We start from the raw sequence: 15,867 nt of genomic DNA on the forward strand, positions 1-15,867 counted from the left end.
GGGTCGAAAACCACGAATGCCAGAGGAACTCTTTAATCACAGACATTCATCGCTCCGGAATGTAGTGGAACGTGCATTCGGCGTCCTCAAGAAGCGCTTTAGAATTTTAAACGAGAAACCGATGTACCCATACGAAAAACAGATTGATATTGTTCTAGCTTGTTGTTGTGTCCCCAATTTCATTCGGAGGGAGATGGCAGATGATGATCTTCTTGATGACATAGATCTAGAGTTACGAGCAGTGGTCCCGCCTGAGGAAGAAGATCCTGTCCCATATGTTCCACTTAGTGGGGCCGATGATGCACGAGAGGGGACTAGGATTAGAAATGAATTGACCACGAATATGTGGAATGACTTTCAACGTTGATTTATGTATCGCCTTTTTTTAATGTTTATGGCTTGTTTTGTAGCTTGTTTTTAAAAAACAATAAACTCGTATTGTATGGTCTCATGAGTTTCTCGTTATTGTATGGTCTCATGAGTTTCTCGTTATTGTTTCAATTCATATAGGATGGCTGCAAGTCGCGTGGGTAGGAACCATTACTGGAATACTGAGATGGATAAGGTGTTGGTGGATGCGTTGTTGGAACAAGTATCGGAACCCAATGGCTTTAAAGATGTCGCATACACGGCGGCAAGCAGAGCAATGAATCGTCGATATGGGAAAGATATGACGAAAGAGCATATCAAAAATCGAGTTAAGACCCTTAAAAAGAAATTCGTGGCCGTCAACGCTATGATAAACACAAGCGGATTTGGCTGGGATGACGTCAATAAGAAGATCGAAGTGACAGAAGATGTCTACAATGCTTGGGTCGCTGTGAGTACAAAGTGACATCTTTGTTTCATTTGTTAATTACTCTGGCTCGTAATATTTATAACTATTTTTCCGAATTTCTTGTAGGTTCACCCTGAACATAAGAAATATTTTACAGAGAAACATGTGTTGATAGATGATTTTCGTCACATTTTTGGCGAAGACTATGCCACGGGTGGGTGGAGTAGGGATGACGTTGCCCCTAGTCAGGAGGTGCAGAGTTCAGCTCCGCATATAGATGACTTGGGGATTGACGATACCCCTGAGACTGAAACAATTCCAGAGTCTCCTATGGTGGGTGAGAGCAGTAGGGGACCTGGGCCTAGAACTTCATCTCCGGTTAGAGATTTTGCAAGAAGCGATGAAGGTCAGAGGGGGACGAAGCGTAGTGCAGCAAAATATATGAATTTGATGGAAGGGTTTACTTCAACTTTGGAGAAGGTTGCAGATGCAATCAAGGATCTATCGAAGGAACCTTTTGACAATGACGAGCTTCATGATGCTGTGTTTGGGTTACAAGGATTCTAGGAGGAAATCTTGGAGAGGGCTTATGAGTACCTCAGCCGTAACCCTACGGATGTTCGTGCTTTTATGAAGTACACAGTAGAAAGGAGGGAGCGCTACATGTGGAGGAAAATGGAAAACCTTGAATTCTGAGTGATTGTGGATGTGGATGTGGACGTACATAAACATGTGGTTGTTGGATGGTTCTGGATGTGGACTTTATTTGGACATGATCTTTTTTTTGATTGGCTTGTCTGTTCTTTTTGGTGAACATGTTTATGTACTATTTTTGTTAGTTGGCTTGGACTTATAGATGTAAGGACTTGGCTTGGTCTTTTTGTTAAGCGATATTACGGTCTGCTTCTTCTTGGCAACTCTATATTTGTGACAATTTTTTGTCAAGTCTATGTTGGTTGCCTGATTTATATCTTGGCAGCTCTATATTTGTGACAATTTGATTGGCATTGTTATTGTTCAACTTCTATTTGTCAAGATTTTCTTATTTTGATTGACTTCAGAGGGTTAGACCCACTTATTTTAGACTAGATTCTATGTTGGCATCATTCTGCATATCAGTTTGTCACAGTTTCTATTTAACAGGTTTCTATTGAGTTTCCCTGCAACGAAACGCATATTTCTGTAGTTTCTGTTAGTTTCTGTCAGGTTTCTGTGCAACGAAACGCTCATCTGACAGGTTTCTGTCAGGTTTCTTTTCCTTCACTTTCCTTCCTGCCACATCAGTTTCCTTCCCTTCACTTCCCTTTCCTTTCCTTTCCCGACGAGAGAACAGAGCATTGGTGTTTTTCTGCTCGGTATGCAATCTAATCCTCGTCCAAGCGGCGAAGGAGATAGGTGAGGTATTTGGACAAGAAGGCATTTAATCCTTACTATACTAAAAGCGAGAATCCGAATTTTTTCGGCACTTTCTTTTCTCCAATTCCCTTCATTGTCCTGACTCCTGCTTTGAGTTTGCTTTAAACTTCCACTTATGTTCTTTTTCGCTACTTCCTTTTTCGTAATCCCCCCTTCCCATAAACCCTTGCAGATTCGTAAAAAAAAGATGTCAGTTGTCTCCCTTTCTTTCTGATGTATTTTCCTCTGCGCCTTTTTCATTCCCTCTACAGCTGTCGTTCCCTCACCGCCACCTGTCTTCCATTGTACATATGCTGCTTTAATCTCTATGCAGTTACCATCGCATCCACCACAATGTTTTAATAGTTGCACTAACTTGCCTATATAAAGTGCTATCTTCAGCTCCCAAAAAACATTTCCTTTGGATGATCCCAACCGTCCGGACTATAGAAATTTCCATACTGTTAGTCCCACTTTAGATCTTAGGGTTAGAATCATCCTATGTAAATGATTTTGACGGGGTAAATTCATCCTAGAAGCGGGTGATTTTTTCACCGCCCATTATGAAAACATGGTATAAAGAACCCTTCATATTTATAAGATTTCAAATGACCTTATAAAAGAGAAAGAGAATTTATACGGTTGCCAGCCCTGGATGCACGTATAGCCCAACAAAAATAGTGGCACCCGCATTGTTTGGGATATCTAAACCGTTCATTTGTTGGGCCTTGGGGTAAACGTTTCTTGGGTAAATTCCATTAGATTCCGGAGGAAATTTCGGGATAAATGAAATTTCGACCGGAATTTTGAAATTTCGGCTGGAAAAAATACCCTTCTACGTATTACCGATTTCGGTTTTGGTCTAGGGGGAAACCTCGCCCGGGACAGTTTTGGTTTCGGGGAAACCCCGAAATTTCGGATTTCAGTTGAAATTTAAAACCATTTGCAAGCATGGTTTCAAATTTCGACCGAACTTCGAAATTTCGGGTTTCAGTCGGGACCGACACCGAAACGATATTTTATTTCATCCGAAATTCGAATTTCGGTCGAAATTTCATTTTTTCCGAAATTTCAGAATTTCGGTCGAAATTTCCTTTTTTCCGAATCGTCCAAAATTTTGAAATTTCTCCCAAAGACCTTTTTTTAATTATTTTAATATTTTACTGAAATTTCGGCCGAAATTTGGTATCGAATAAAATAATGTTTTTATTGTTTTGCCGGATTTCGGCCAAAATTTCGATTTCGGTGGGGTCCAAAACGGGTACTGAACCGAAATTTAAAACCATGTTTGCAAGTCATCACATGTAAATTGACATATTCCAATAGTATTTTACATCATTTGAAAGTATTTATTATTGAGTGGGACCTTGTCCCATTTAATCCTTTCAACAATAAAATATGTTGTGCATAAAAAAATCAGGCACTTGCTAGGCAATTTGGCAAAAAGCCATTTTGTAGCTTCCTTTTGTATGTCAAGACAGCCGCATTGATTGACGTTTTGACAGATTTTCTCTTATTGATTTACTTTCTTTTAATATATAATTCTTTATTATAATAACTTACTAGGATAAATATCTTCGCATTTAAAGCACTGCTCGTTTGATATTTTATATATGAATTTCAATTTTATCATATTTATGATTGTACTTGTTGAAAAAAGCTTTATAAAAGCTTTTAAAATAATTACAATCATGTGTGATTTAGAAATGAGAAGTCATATTTAAAAGGAGGAAATGAAGTATGTGCAGCTGCATAGATGTGGACCCCGATCCGAGGACGGGTGCCGAGGGACGCGAGATCCCTCCTGCAATCCTCTAGATCTCCACAACGTGAAGGAGAGCTCTACCAGGGAACTCTCGAAAGTGGTGCCACCCTCACATCATAGCATGAGTGGCGATATAAAAAGAAAGAGATACATCCTGATCCGGAGCCAGAGCTCGAAACCAAGATATATCTGAAAATAACTCAGAGTCGCCATCCATGGATGCGCCATGGAACCAAAACAAATGCTCTGTTTGCAATGGATAACCAGAGATACAAAAGGTCCGTGCCTGATGACGAATGGAGAAGGTCTGAAGAGCGCCCCCAGTTCGCCCGAGTGCGAACACTTGGTCTCTTATGCCATTTATTATTAACCTCGAAGAGTTTTGGGCAAAATCATGTGAAATGGGAACAAAATATCCCCGGGAAGACGTCTACCTAATCATGCATGACCAGGGGATAAAATAATAAGCACACACAAAATAAAGTAAAAGATGTGTCACCTAATGACAGCTAGGTTATGAGTGATATGCCTAACTGGTGTCTAAGTTCTGGTGAACAAGCACATACATGCTACAGCTAAAGGTATAGGTCTGCACAGGAAAGTAAGAAAACACAACAAAATATAAAATATACAATATAACACAACAAATCCTAAGACTCTAAACGATTTAGCCCGAATCCTCGGATGGTCTGGTATTCATCCAAAGAAGCCTACGTATCCCCGCCTCCACGAGAATCAAGGCAACGTAGTTCTTCGCGCCTATTCTAAGCTAGGATGCCTAAGACACCTAGACCTCTATCTTAGACTCGATCTAAAAGACCGGACTAGTTATTAAAGCTTCTTGAACGATTATTTAAATTCCAGTGAATTGTAGATTTTAGGACACCCTATATGCCCTAACTAAATGCAAGTTAGCCCTAAGCTAATGCAGGTGGTTCCTACAACCTATGTGTAACTAGGCTGTGTGCCCTAAGGAAAATAATAGGATTGCTAACGTATCCAAGACCTAGTCATCAGTCGGCGATGTGAATCGCCAACTAACCGGACGGAGGCGTAACAAACCCTAACTCTAACACAAACACAAACAAACCATACAACACATCAAAGACAAACTCATAACTCTAAAACTCTCTATCTAGGACAAACTCCTAACTCTAGAGAAAGATCTTTGAAAAAACAAGGTTTTCAAAGGTTTTTGAAAGATTTTCAAAGTTTATTTACAAAAGTTTGGCTGGACTTGGGATGAAGATCCCAAGCTGCACTACGTACCTCGTGAAAGAGGATCAAGCCAACGTAGTTCGAAAATCGAACTCGCCTAATACGCTTCTAAAAGAAACACTCACACTTCAGATTTTTTAAAGTTTTTTATATTTTCAAATGTTTTTTATATTTTTAAAGTTTTCAAATGTTTTTGAGTTTTAAATTTCTAATGTTTTTGGATTTTGAAGCTTTTCCAATGCTCAGGACCTTTAGATGAATTCACTCTTACAGAGAACAAACAAGCATAACCATAAACTAGGGCAAAGCCCTAAAGCAAAAAGGGGAAACCCCAAACAAGCAACTAACGCCTCAAAGAGACGAACCACAACAAGAAAGAAGTGCCCCAAGAACAGAGAAAACGATCCAAGATCCCAAGCAAGCAAAGCTCTAACAAGACTGAGTTAGTCTCTAATCAAAGTGAAGAAAAAGGTTATCAAGTAAACTCAGATTTCCATTCAATTATTATAAAAATAAATCAAGTGTTAAGCAAAGAAGAATTTTCAATTAAAAAATACACAACCTATAGCAATCATAAAATGATAAGCAACATAAATTAGTCCAGACCAGCCGCTGGATAGCCTAATAAAGCAAAAACAAAATCAAACACTTTTATGCCCAACCACAAACACCACCCCAATATGGGGATGAAATCAGATGATGGTAAAGTAATCATCTGATATCATAATACACATGATAATATTTCTAATCCCGCCTTGAAATCAGACAGTACTCAGGTCGATAATATCGAATAGAGTAGTCATCTGATCTCCTTCTTTCCTAAAACAATTTATTTAAATAAAATTAAACAAATATGATAAGCTTCAAGATAATCTCACCTGAACAGTCCATTCATTATTGTCTTCAGAACCTAACTCAATGCTTAAGATAAGAAGAGTATTAGAAATATCAAAAGATTACGATAATTCCAATTAGTAAAAATTTCAGTGCATACAGGGGACATCAACTTGTGCAGATCCAAGTGCGAAGCGGTGAGCCACAAAACATAAAGACGGACTCCAAGTAACCTTATCATTGCCCAGAGAAGGGTTCTTTTAAAAAAAATGGTTAAAAGAAATCCGAAAGGTTGGGTAGGCCTACTAAACAAAAGAGGGGAGCGCTACTTGGATTGAGCGAGTCCCCTAAAGATGGGCTTGGGCTATCGCCTTCATCGCCCCGTTCTAAGGGATAATGAGATGTAGTGATCCATTCAACTCAATAAATCAGGCATGCAACAATTATAGTAACAAATTTCAATTAATATTAAGATGTTAATAAATGCTTTCTGTTAATATAAGCCCATTCAACATTTCTAACAAACATCATAGAGGCATGCATATAGAGGCCAGGAACATTCAATGACCATGATTGGAACAAAAATCTAATAATTGGAATCCAAGACAAGACAGATGAGCCAAGAGTTAATCTCATTATCAATACATGATGGCGAGAATGTCAGTAACCTGAACCTAAAAATAAAATGCACACAGAACCAATCTGCCTCTCCAATGAAGTTAAATGTAAATGCTCATAAAGAAGAGATGTAGCAATTGTGACACCATACGAAACATGTAACAAGTAAGAATTTCATCTTTGAGTAAGTGAAAGAGAATAACAAACAATAACTTCTTACAAGCTACTTCCAAACAAAAGAAATGACAGGGAAAAGAGATCTGTCTCACTTCAATTAGATTGATCGACAAAAGAGCAGTAGCCACAGTCGTGCACAATATTTCTTATTCTAAAGCTTCTCTAACATTTAAACATGCGATTCACAAAGAATTTCAGCTGTCCATTTTTCTGAACACATAACTACAGAATTAAGGGTAGTAGGACATTTTATTTTAAAATTCAGAGAATCAAGTGAATAGCATCCATACCAACCAAGATAACTCCAACTGAACCTGATAGAGTCATTCTTATCTAGAAATTAATACACATCAAGGGATCACGAATAACAATACAGGGTATGCTTATCTCATTTTTCTTCATTCAAACCAAAAAAATAAAAATAAAAATAAAAAATAAAAAATAAAAAATAAATGCTTCCACCAACAGTTGATGTTCCCTTAACCCTAAGAAATAATATCCAAACCACATACCCAGACACATCAACGAGAAAAACTCAGTTAACAATGATGAAGGGGGGCGGACTTACAGCCGGGTCGAGACGATGTCCGGGAATGCGAAGACACGGACGGTGGATTTGGATTTGCCGGAAAACAACCAGGGCCGAAGCCCTCCCTCTCTCTCTCTCTCTCCTCTTTCTCTGAATTTTTCCAAGGAAAAACCCCAACTCCTCTATGAACTCTCTCTCTCTAATTTGTAAGATCGAATCCTTCTTCACGAGATCAGCTCCGAGAGATTTTATTTTTTTATCGGACGGCAGCAATAGTAGGATGCGACGGAGGCGATGATTGCCGGGGATAGCGAAAATCACCGGAGGAAGGATTTGGCTAGAGTTATAAAATGGGTTGAGGGACCTTGGTGGGGTTTTCAATTGCAGTGATGGGGGGGGGGGGTTGATGTGGGTTTGAGATGCAGATGGGGAGAATCCAAGTGGGTTTGACAGAGGTGTTGCTGGGTTGATGGTGGAGGTGAATTCGGGTCTGTTGGAATTTTAATGGAGAGGTTGGAGTTCGTTGGTGAAGGGAATGGTGGAGGTTAGGTTGCAGAGATGGGATGGAGGTGGAGATGGGGTTGTATAGCTGAGAGAGGGGGTTTGAGAGTGGTTTAATGGAGGAGGGTTCGAAGTGCGAATGGAGGTGGAAGAAGGTAGGAGGTTGTGGTGGGTTATGGCCGGCGGGAGGGTTGACCGGAGTTGCAGAGGAGATGGAGGTAATCGGAGATGGGGATAGGGAATGGAGAAATCGAAGTGGGTTTGAGTAGGGGTTTAACAGGGGAAATGGGTTTGGGTGGCTCGGCTGGTGTAGAGGAGAGGAGAAAATGGTGGCTGGTGGTGGTGGTGTAGACACCCCATTTTGCTCTACCTTAATCGATAAAGAAATTAGGGTTTGTTTTCCGTCGGTTTTCCAATGTCTTTCTTTCCCGCATCCGTTTGTTACATTTCTAAATATTTTTGGTCATTTCCGTCGTGTTTCGCATTTTCCCGCTAAATGTTGAGAAGGATTATTCAGAAAAATCTAAACTAGGGAGAATTTGTACCCGTTTGTGTGGGACCCGCTGATGTGGGACCCGTTTGTGTGGGACCCGCTGATGTGGGACCCGCTTGTGTAGGGCCCGCTGATGTGGGACCCGCTTGTGCGGAACCCGCTGATGTGGGACTCACCATTAGCATGACTTAACTTTCTCTACCATTTCCACTAACTTCATTTTTCCCTTTAAAATAACACCATTATCTCCATTACCATTATATATTCCATTATCCCCACCACCATTCCCACCATTACCATTATATATTCCATTATCCCCACCACCATTCCCACCATTACCATTATATATTCCATTATTCCCACCACCATTCCCACCATTACCATTATATATTCCATTATCCCCACCACCATTCCCACCATTACCATTATATATTCCATTATTCCCACCACCATTCCCACCATTACCATTATATATTCCATTATTCCCACCACCATTCCCACAATTACCATTGTTTATTTCCATTATTCTCCACCACACCCACCATTCACATTATATATTCCATTATTCCCCACCACAATTCCCACCATTACCATTATATATTCCATTATTCTCCACCACACCCACCATTCTCATTGTTTATTTCCATTATTCTCCACCACACCCACCATTCTCATTGTTTATTTCCACCTCTCCACTAAGTTTTTCACTATATAAAGAGAGGTGATGAGAGGAAGAAAAAAAAAAAACAACACATTGTTTTTGGATAGTTTTCTCTTTCTCTCCCTCAATATCTCTCACTCTCTCACTCTCACACTATCATTATCTACTTTCTCTCCTTATTTGTTTCTCCCCATCTCTCTCCCTTGTTCCATATAAAAAAAAAATATAAAAGAAAATAAAACAAAGAAAAAGAGAAAGAAAGCGGAAGCGGATCAAGCGGCGGTGCGATTTTCGAATTTTTCGGCTCTCGGATTCGGCGAGGATTTCGATCACAGGTAGGTACTTAATTTTTAGATTTTTCTAGAATTATTTGGTATATTTGCATGATTTTTAGTATTTAATTGGATTTAGTTGAAAATTAAATATGTATGCTCAAAATCATGATCTCCATGAGTGTTTCGAAAATAAAATATATACTAAATGAATTCCAAAATTAATGAAATTTCGTGGGAAACTAATATGATACCAGTACATTCTACCATGAAAGTTTGAGAATTTTGAGAATTTGTTTGGTATATTATTTTATGCTTTCTTTGAAATTTACCAGCTTTTGGAGGAATTGTTACTGACATCAGATCACAACTAAAATTCTTAAAATTTTTACAGTAGTCTTCAATCTCACATTTCTAGTTACTGTAAAAGTTTCAAGTGATTTGGATCTGTTTTCATATGGGATGTAGGGTTAATTCATAATCTGGTCTGAAAATTAAAAAATCTGAAACTGATAGTAAATGGTTTCCAAAATTCATGAAAATTTCTCAGTATGTTATTTTTACTTATATCTTATTACTGTAGAAATTTCATTGAATTTAGATTCATATTTCTAGTGGTTTCTGTGTTATTTGTGCAATCTGGTCAATCAATTGTTAAATCGAAATTAAATATGAGCTTAATGTAAAAATCTGTAAAACTCTTTCCGTAAGCTACATTTCATCATATCTTGCTGCTGTAGAAATTTCAACTCATTTCGAATTCGTTTGCTACAATTTCACTTGTAAAATCACTCATATGTTTAAAATTGATAAAATTCATTGAAAATCCGAAATTAATTGAAAATCATCTGAATATTTCTAAAGAACCTTAAATCTCTGTCACACATTAACTCCTTAATCCATTGAAACAGAAATCTTAGGATCATTAGAATTCCCTGGAAAAATGGTCAGTGCATCCATAATCGTATCCCAATTGCAACCGATCTTTGACAATTTGAATACTTAAGCTATAGCATGTTGTTGGCTCCGAGGTTACTGTCCACGGAAATCCTGAGATATGCCAGGCAATAAGATGTTATAACCTAAGTATTAAATTGCGCAAGGAAAGAACGCACGATTCCCTTCCTTGGATGCTATTCTGGGCTGAAATTGGTGAACCCTAGAACCATTGGTAATCCTCAAGTGTCCATAAATCGAAAATCCATGAAATCTGAAATTAATTAACTTCAAGAATTTGAATTGATTTGTCTCGAGTCTTCCGGAACCATTGGATTATGGTTTCCAATCTAAGAACCATTAGAGCCCAATTTAGGAACACTAGTGTTGTGTCGTGTCCTAAGTTTTAGGGAGTCCTAGAGTTAGGAGTCCAGCCTCATCACGGACGCTTGCTATGAATAGCAACCGTACCATAGGTCTAGTTACACTAGTCACCCAATCTTTCCTTAAGACAAGCCTAGTAAACTAGAATGTAGGCAAACCTGCATTAGTCTAAGGAACAACTTGCATTTAGGTAAGAATCATACAGCATCTTAGATGAAATCCTAAGATAATAAAATCCTCAACTTGAATTAAATAACTACTTTTAAAACTGTTGAAACAGTCAAATCCGTCTAAGTCGGTGTCCTAGTTGAGTTAGGCATAAGTAGCTTAGCTTAGGTGCACCGAACTACGTCGACTCTGATCCCAGTGAGGCTTGGGTACGTAGGCAGCTTGGATGTCTGACGGCATACCACCCGCGAGTCGGCACCACAACAAATTGTGGTGTTTTGTATATTAATTTTCTTGTAAATACTTAATCAAATCAGTTAGGGTTTTCCATGAAATTAGAATTCTAGGAGAACTTTCACTTAGAATGAATTCAGACAAATTAATAAATCAAGATACACATCTAGGATTCACATTGAAATTAGATTCTAGGATGCATGTCACTTAGTTCGCACATTAACATAGAGTTGAATGAGCCATTTAAAATAAATTTAAAAGAGTTAGCTTTTGGAATCGAAGACCGATTATCGGACAAGAATGGTGCATGTGGTGGATAACTCCCCATACCTTCCATTCTCGTAACCAGGTAGCGAGTCTAGATTTCTGGTTAATTATGGGTCCTAGATCCCACATCTAGGTGGCGACTCTGTCAGTCTCTTTCGTGTGGAATTCGGATTGCCTTAGTGATCCCAAGTCCACAGGAAAGACGAATTCAAATCAATATTAAAATGCACACGCCAATCGCGTGGGTACGAGAGACCAAGTGAGCGCGCGGCGGCTCGCGCCCCACGCCCCTCTCGCGGGATCATGTCCCACAGTCTGGCGACTCTGCTGGGGACCACCTAACTTCATTACAATTCCAAAGGATAACTCATTTGAATCTATTTTAACTGGGTCATGAAAACTCTATCTCTTTTATGCTTGTTAGATTAGTTTGTATGCTTTATTTTCTCATCACATATACTCAAACTTAATCTAACAAAACCTGAAGGCATCATATATTGCGCGAACTTATTGCACACACTTACATCACTTTCATCTAAACCCCTGCATCTCACATGCACACACGTCCTATTTTAAGAACCCGGAGTGTTATCTAGCATGGTTGACTGGGATTTCATCACCTGGTGCCTCTGTGCTAGAGAAGCATTCCACCCTTAGCCTAGTACCTTTATGGTACGTAAACGGATCTCTTGTTCACGTACTGATACGCCGGACACTGGTACAGTATATCGAACAGGGATTCGCGCTAAGGGAACTCTTGGCCTTACCCCTAGATTAACCCACACATGCATGTAGTATACGAACACATGTGCATCACGTGTGTGAGCCTAGTTTAGGATATCCTACCTATTTGTGTCTAGATTAGGCCGTAGACCATCTTCTAATGGCTACGATCGGTCCTAGGTACACAAACAAAGTCATGAGTCGAGATCCTCTCTCCACTCCGCTAGATTAGGATTAGGGTTGATGCCTTCAGGTAACACTGATAAAATGTGCAAAGATTAAAAAACTTTCCCTTTGGGGTTAGGATTTAAATCCCATTCATTTCCAAAGATCTCATAGGATTAGTCATTCATGATCCATCCGTTGAAAGCAATCTTATGCTATCTCATCTCATCTCGATCGTACGATTTTTAATCTTATATTATCTGATTCGATCGAGTATCCATACTTCCTTTATATTGGTAGGAACTCATCCTAATCTCATGTTCATGTAATCCTGATTATCCCTGTATCCTTTCTCCTGGCTTACAGACACCATGTCTACTCGTACAATTCTTGATTGGATCCGTGGTACATTAAGAGAATCTCATATCTATGCCATAAGTGAGCAAGAGAAAAATCTCTTCGGTTACGTGGCCACCATCAAGCTCGATTGGGGATTACTCTATGCTGCATCAGAGTGTTGGGATCCCGATCATCATGTCTTCCGTTTTGGCAACCAAGAAATGTGTCCCACCTTTGAAGAATGGTGTGCCTTATTGGAATATCCTGTAGATGGCCCTCTGGTGAAGCCATCTTACGTGTCGGATTATCGTCCTTTGTTCCTTCGCTTGATGAATAATCCAGATGAATCCATGAACTCTTTCATCAAAGACCAGGAAGTGTCCATGCAACAACTGATTGACATTTACCCTCATGTTGGGCATATTGGTGCTGTTGATATTCAAAAAGCCCGAGGTCGCGCTCTGAGATTCTGCTCCTTTGCTAGGTTCCTCACTGTCCAGCCTTCTCGCTGTGCGTCAGCTGTTCTCTTGGACCTCGTTGATCAGATGGATCGTGGCGCCAATCCAATTCCTACTATGCTTGCAGAAACCTTCAATGGATTGGATGAGATGGCTCGTCTTCGTGCCAGCTCAGGTCCAGGCTCTTATGTTCGATCTTTTGTTGGGTCCTTCTCAGGATGTCCTGCATTACTTCACGTGTGGTTATGCCACAAGCTAAAAATTGCAGCTCCTGTGCATTTTGATCATACGTTATACACCTTCAGTGAATGGCGTCATGATGTTTCTTTCAATCATAAAGGCGATTGGGCTGAGTGGTTGAGTTCTCGCCATGAAGATCAGATTTATTGGCAAATCCCTGGAATCCAAGAAGCTGTCTTCAATACTGGAGAAGCTAACTACGTTCGCCTTCTTGGCCTCAAAAAGACTTCCTTTTATATTCCTGCCAGGATTCAGCGTCAGTATGGAAGGGAGCAATCCATTGTGCCTCCCCTTCGTCATTTCTATCCGCCTGAGGATCTCAAGCCCAAGATTGTCAAAGCCGTTTCATCTGCTTGGGATGTTCGAGTCATCAAATCTTTCAAGGAGTCAGTTGAGGAAGATAGTCGTCCAAAGAAGAAGTCTAGAAAGAGTGCTTAATGTCATGTTTTCTCTTATCAGTCTATCTTTGAAAGATCGAACCATGTACTCAAGCTTTAATGATCTATCAATAAAAGTTCACCTTTTTCTTTCAGTATCTTCGTCTATGCATACATCAGTGTCTACTTCTTTCTGATTTTAAATATGTCTTTCAAATATTACAGGGCCGTAGACACCATAGCTAACCCTAATACTCCTTGGGTTCGGGTCTCTTCTCGATTACAGAGGAAATCTGTATCCCCGCCACCTTCTCTGAGAACCCCAGCATCTCATTCTTTCCCGTCCTCATCCTCACCAATGGCAGAAAACCAGGACAGTCCTCCACTCGCTGCTATCACCGATACTCTTACCTTGATTCTCCGGCAGCTTCAAGAACTCAAGGAAGAGAACCAAGTTATCAAGGCTCAACTTTCTGAGAAGTTCGGACAATCGTTGTCCAAGGATAAAGGGCCTGTGCACCAAGCAGCTACTTCAGCAGCACCTGTCCAGCCAATGTTCATCAATATCCATGATAAAACCGAAGAAGATTTGGAAAAAGAGCAGTATAGCGAGAATCGCAGTAGACCTTCTCAGTCCATGGTTGATAAGTCTGTTATGGAGAAATTAGAGACTCTTACCAGAAAAGTTCAAGACATTCAGTTTCAAGACCAGGGTAGTTTCAATCCCAGTGATCTTACTCTATTTCCCGAAATCCGCCTTCCTGCTAATTTTCAAATGCCTGATTTCGACAAATATGATGGTGTGGGTTGTCCAATCACACATTTACAAATGTTCACCATCATGTGTCAGCCTCAAGGCTTATCTCCTGAGCAAATGGCTCAATTGTTCCCAGTTTCCCTAACCAAGGTTGCTAGGAGATGGTTCATGGTCTTGGACAAGACTCGTTACAGGACATGGAAGGATATCGGCGAGCAATTCATCAGGCAGTTCAAATATGATGATGGGACAGAAATCACCAGAAAGGATTTAGAGAGAACAAAACAAGACTCGAGAGAATCCTTTCTGATTTTTGTGAAAAGATGGAGGAGAATAGCAGCTCAGATGATGGAGCGCCCGTCTGAGGAGGAGCAAGTCCAGATAATCATGAAAAATATTTCCCCCCAGCTCCAGTATCACATGTCATTGCAATACTATCCAGACTTCAAACACTTCATTGTGGCTGGCACCCAGATAGAGGAGGCTATGGCTCAAGGTGTATTCAACCGTAGCAACCCAAATCCTAGAGATTTCAAAAAATCCCCACCAGCCCAAGTCAGTAGTATCTCCCATTCCAATGCTCAATCCTCTAAATCCCAGGAACCTCTAGTAATGGACTATGCTCAACCTGCGACCGCACCTCGGCAACAAGCCCGGGTAGAATTTACTCCTCTTCCCATTCCATCTTCGGAGGTGCTTAAGCAGTGTCTGGCTTCAGGTCGCATAACCCTACCTGCCACCCGGCCTCCCCCCAATCCTTTACCTGCCAATTGGCGAGCCGACCTACACTGTGAGTATCACAGGGGTCCTGGTCATCTTACAGACAATTGCATCGCCTTGAAATTCAGAATCCAGAAACTTATTGATGAGAAAGTCATTGCATTCCAACCAAGACCCAATGTCACCCAAAACCCGCTACCTGGTCATGCTAATCCTCCCGCTGCCGTTAATGCCATAACCATAGGAGATCCTGAGTTTGACCCTCTCACCCTCATATGTGCTTTAGAACCCATTTCTGAACCCGAAATCATCTTCTGTGATGAATCATACCTGAGGGAGTCTGTACCTCCCTTGGTAATCACCTATGAGCCACAAGTCCCTCAAATTATCACCTATGGTGAGCCAGAATTGGATGAAGTCAGACATGTGACAAGGGGTGGAAGAATTTTCAAACCTGCTGAATTAAGAGTCGAAAATCCAGGGGCATTGGCTCGAGGAGAGGAGCCGCAATACGTGAAGGACCCAGATGATGAAGTTGTTCAGCAGTTGAAGAAAACTCAGGCTGTCATATCTGTTTGGGGGTTGTTGATAGCATCGAAGAAACACAGAGAGGCTGTGTTGAAAGAACTGAATACCACACAGGTGTCCTCAGAAATATCTCCAGAGCAACTAGCTGAAGTTGTCGCTCTGACACACGCCACCAGGGCCATTAGTTTCTCAGACCAGGAGCTGCCTCCTCAAGGTCGGAATCATGCTAGAGCTCTTCATGTCACTGTTGTTTGCGAAGGCAAGAAAGTACCGTCTGTGCTGGTAGATAATGGATCCGCGTTGAATGTATGTCCATTAAGAACTGTCATT

The 15,867-nt window shown here is 40.4% G+C and overlaps 1 protein-coding gene across 1 annotated transcript; it reads left to right on the forward strand.

Moving 5' to 3' along the window:
- Positions 1–511: 511 nt before the first annotated feature.
- LOC143879055 (uncharacterized protein At2g29880-like) lies at positions 512–1,345 on the forward strand. The gene is made up of 2 exons (XM_077381253.1): positions 512–820; positions 905–1,345. Exons 1-2 carry the CDS (start codon positions 512–514, stop codon positions 1,343–1,345), a joined length of 750 nt encoding a protein of 249 aa, XP_077237368.1.
- Positions 1,346–15,867: the final 14,522 nt, after the last annotated feature.

The sequence above is a fragment of the Tasmannia lanceolata genome, unplaced genomic scaffold (assembly GCF_043159265.1).
Source record: "Tasmannia lanceolata isolate RefF3 unplaced genomic scaffold, GAP_Taslan_0.1 ptg000006l, whole genome shotgun sequence".
NCBI classification, from domain to species: domain Eukaryota; kingdom Viridiplantae; phylum Streptophyta; class Magnoliopsida; order Canellales; family Winteraceae; genus Tasmannia; species Tasmannia lanceolata.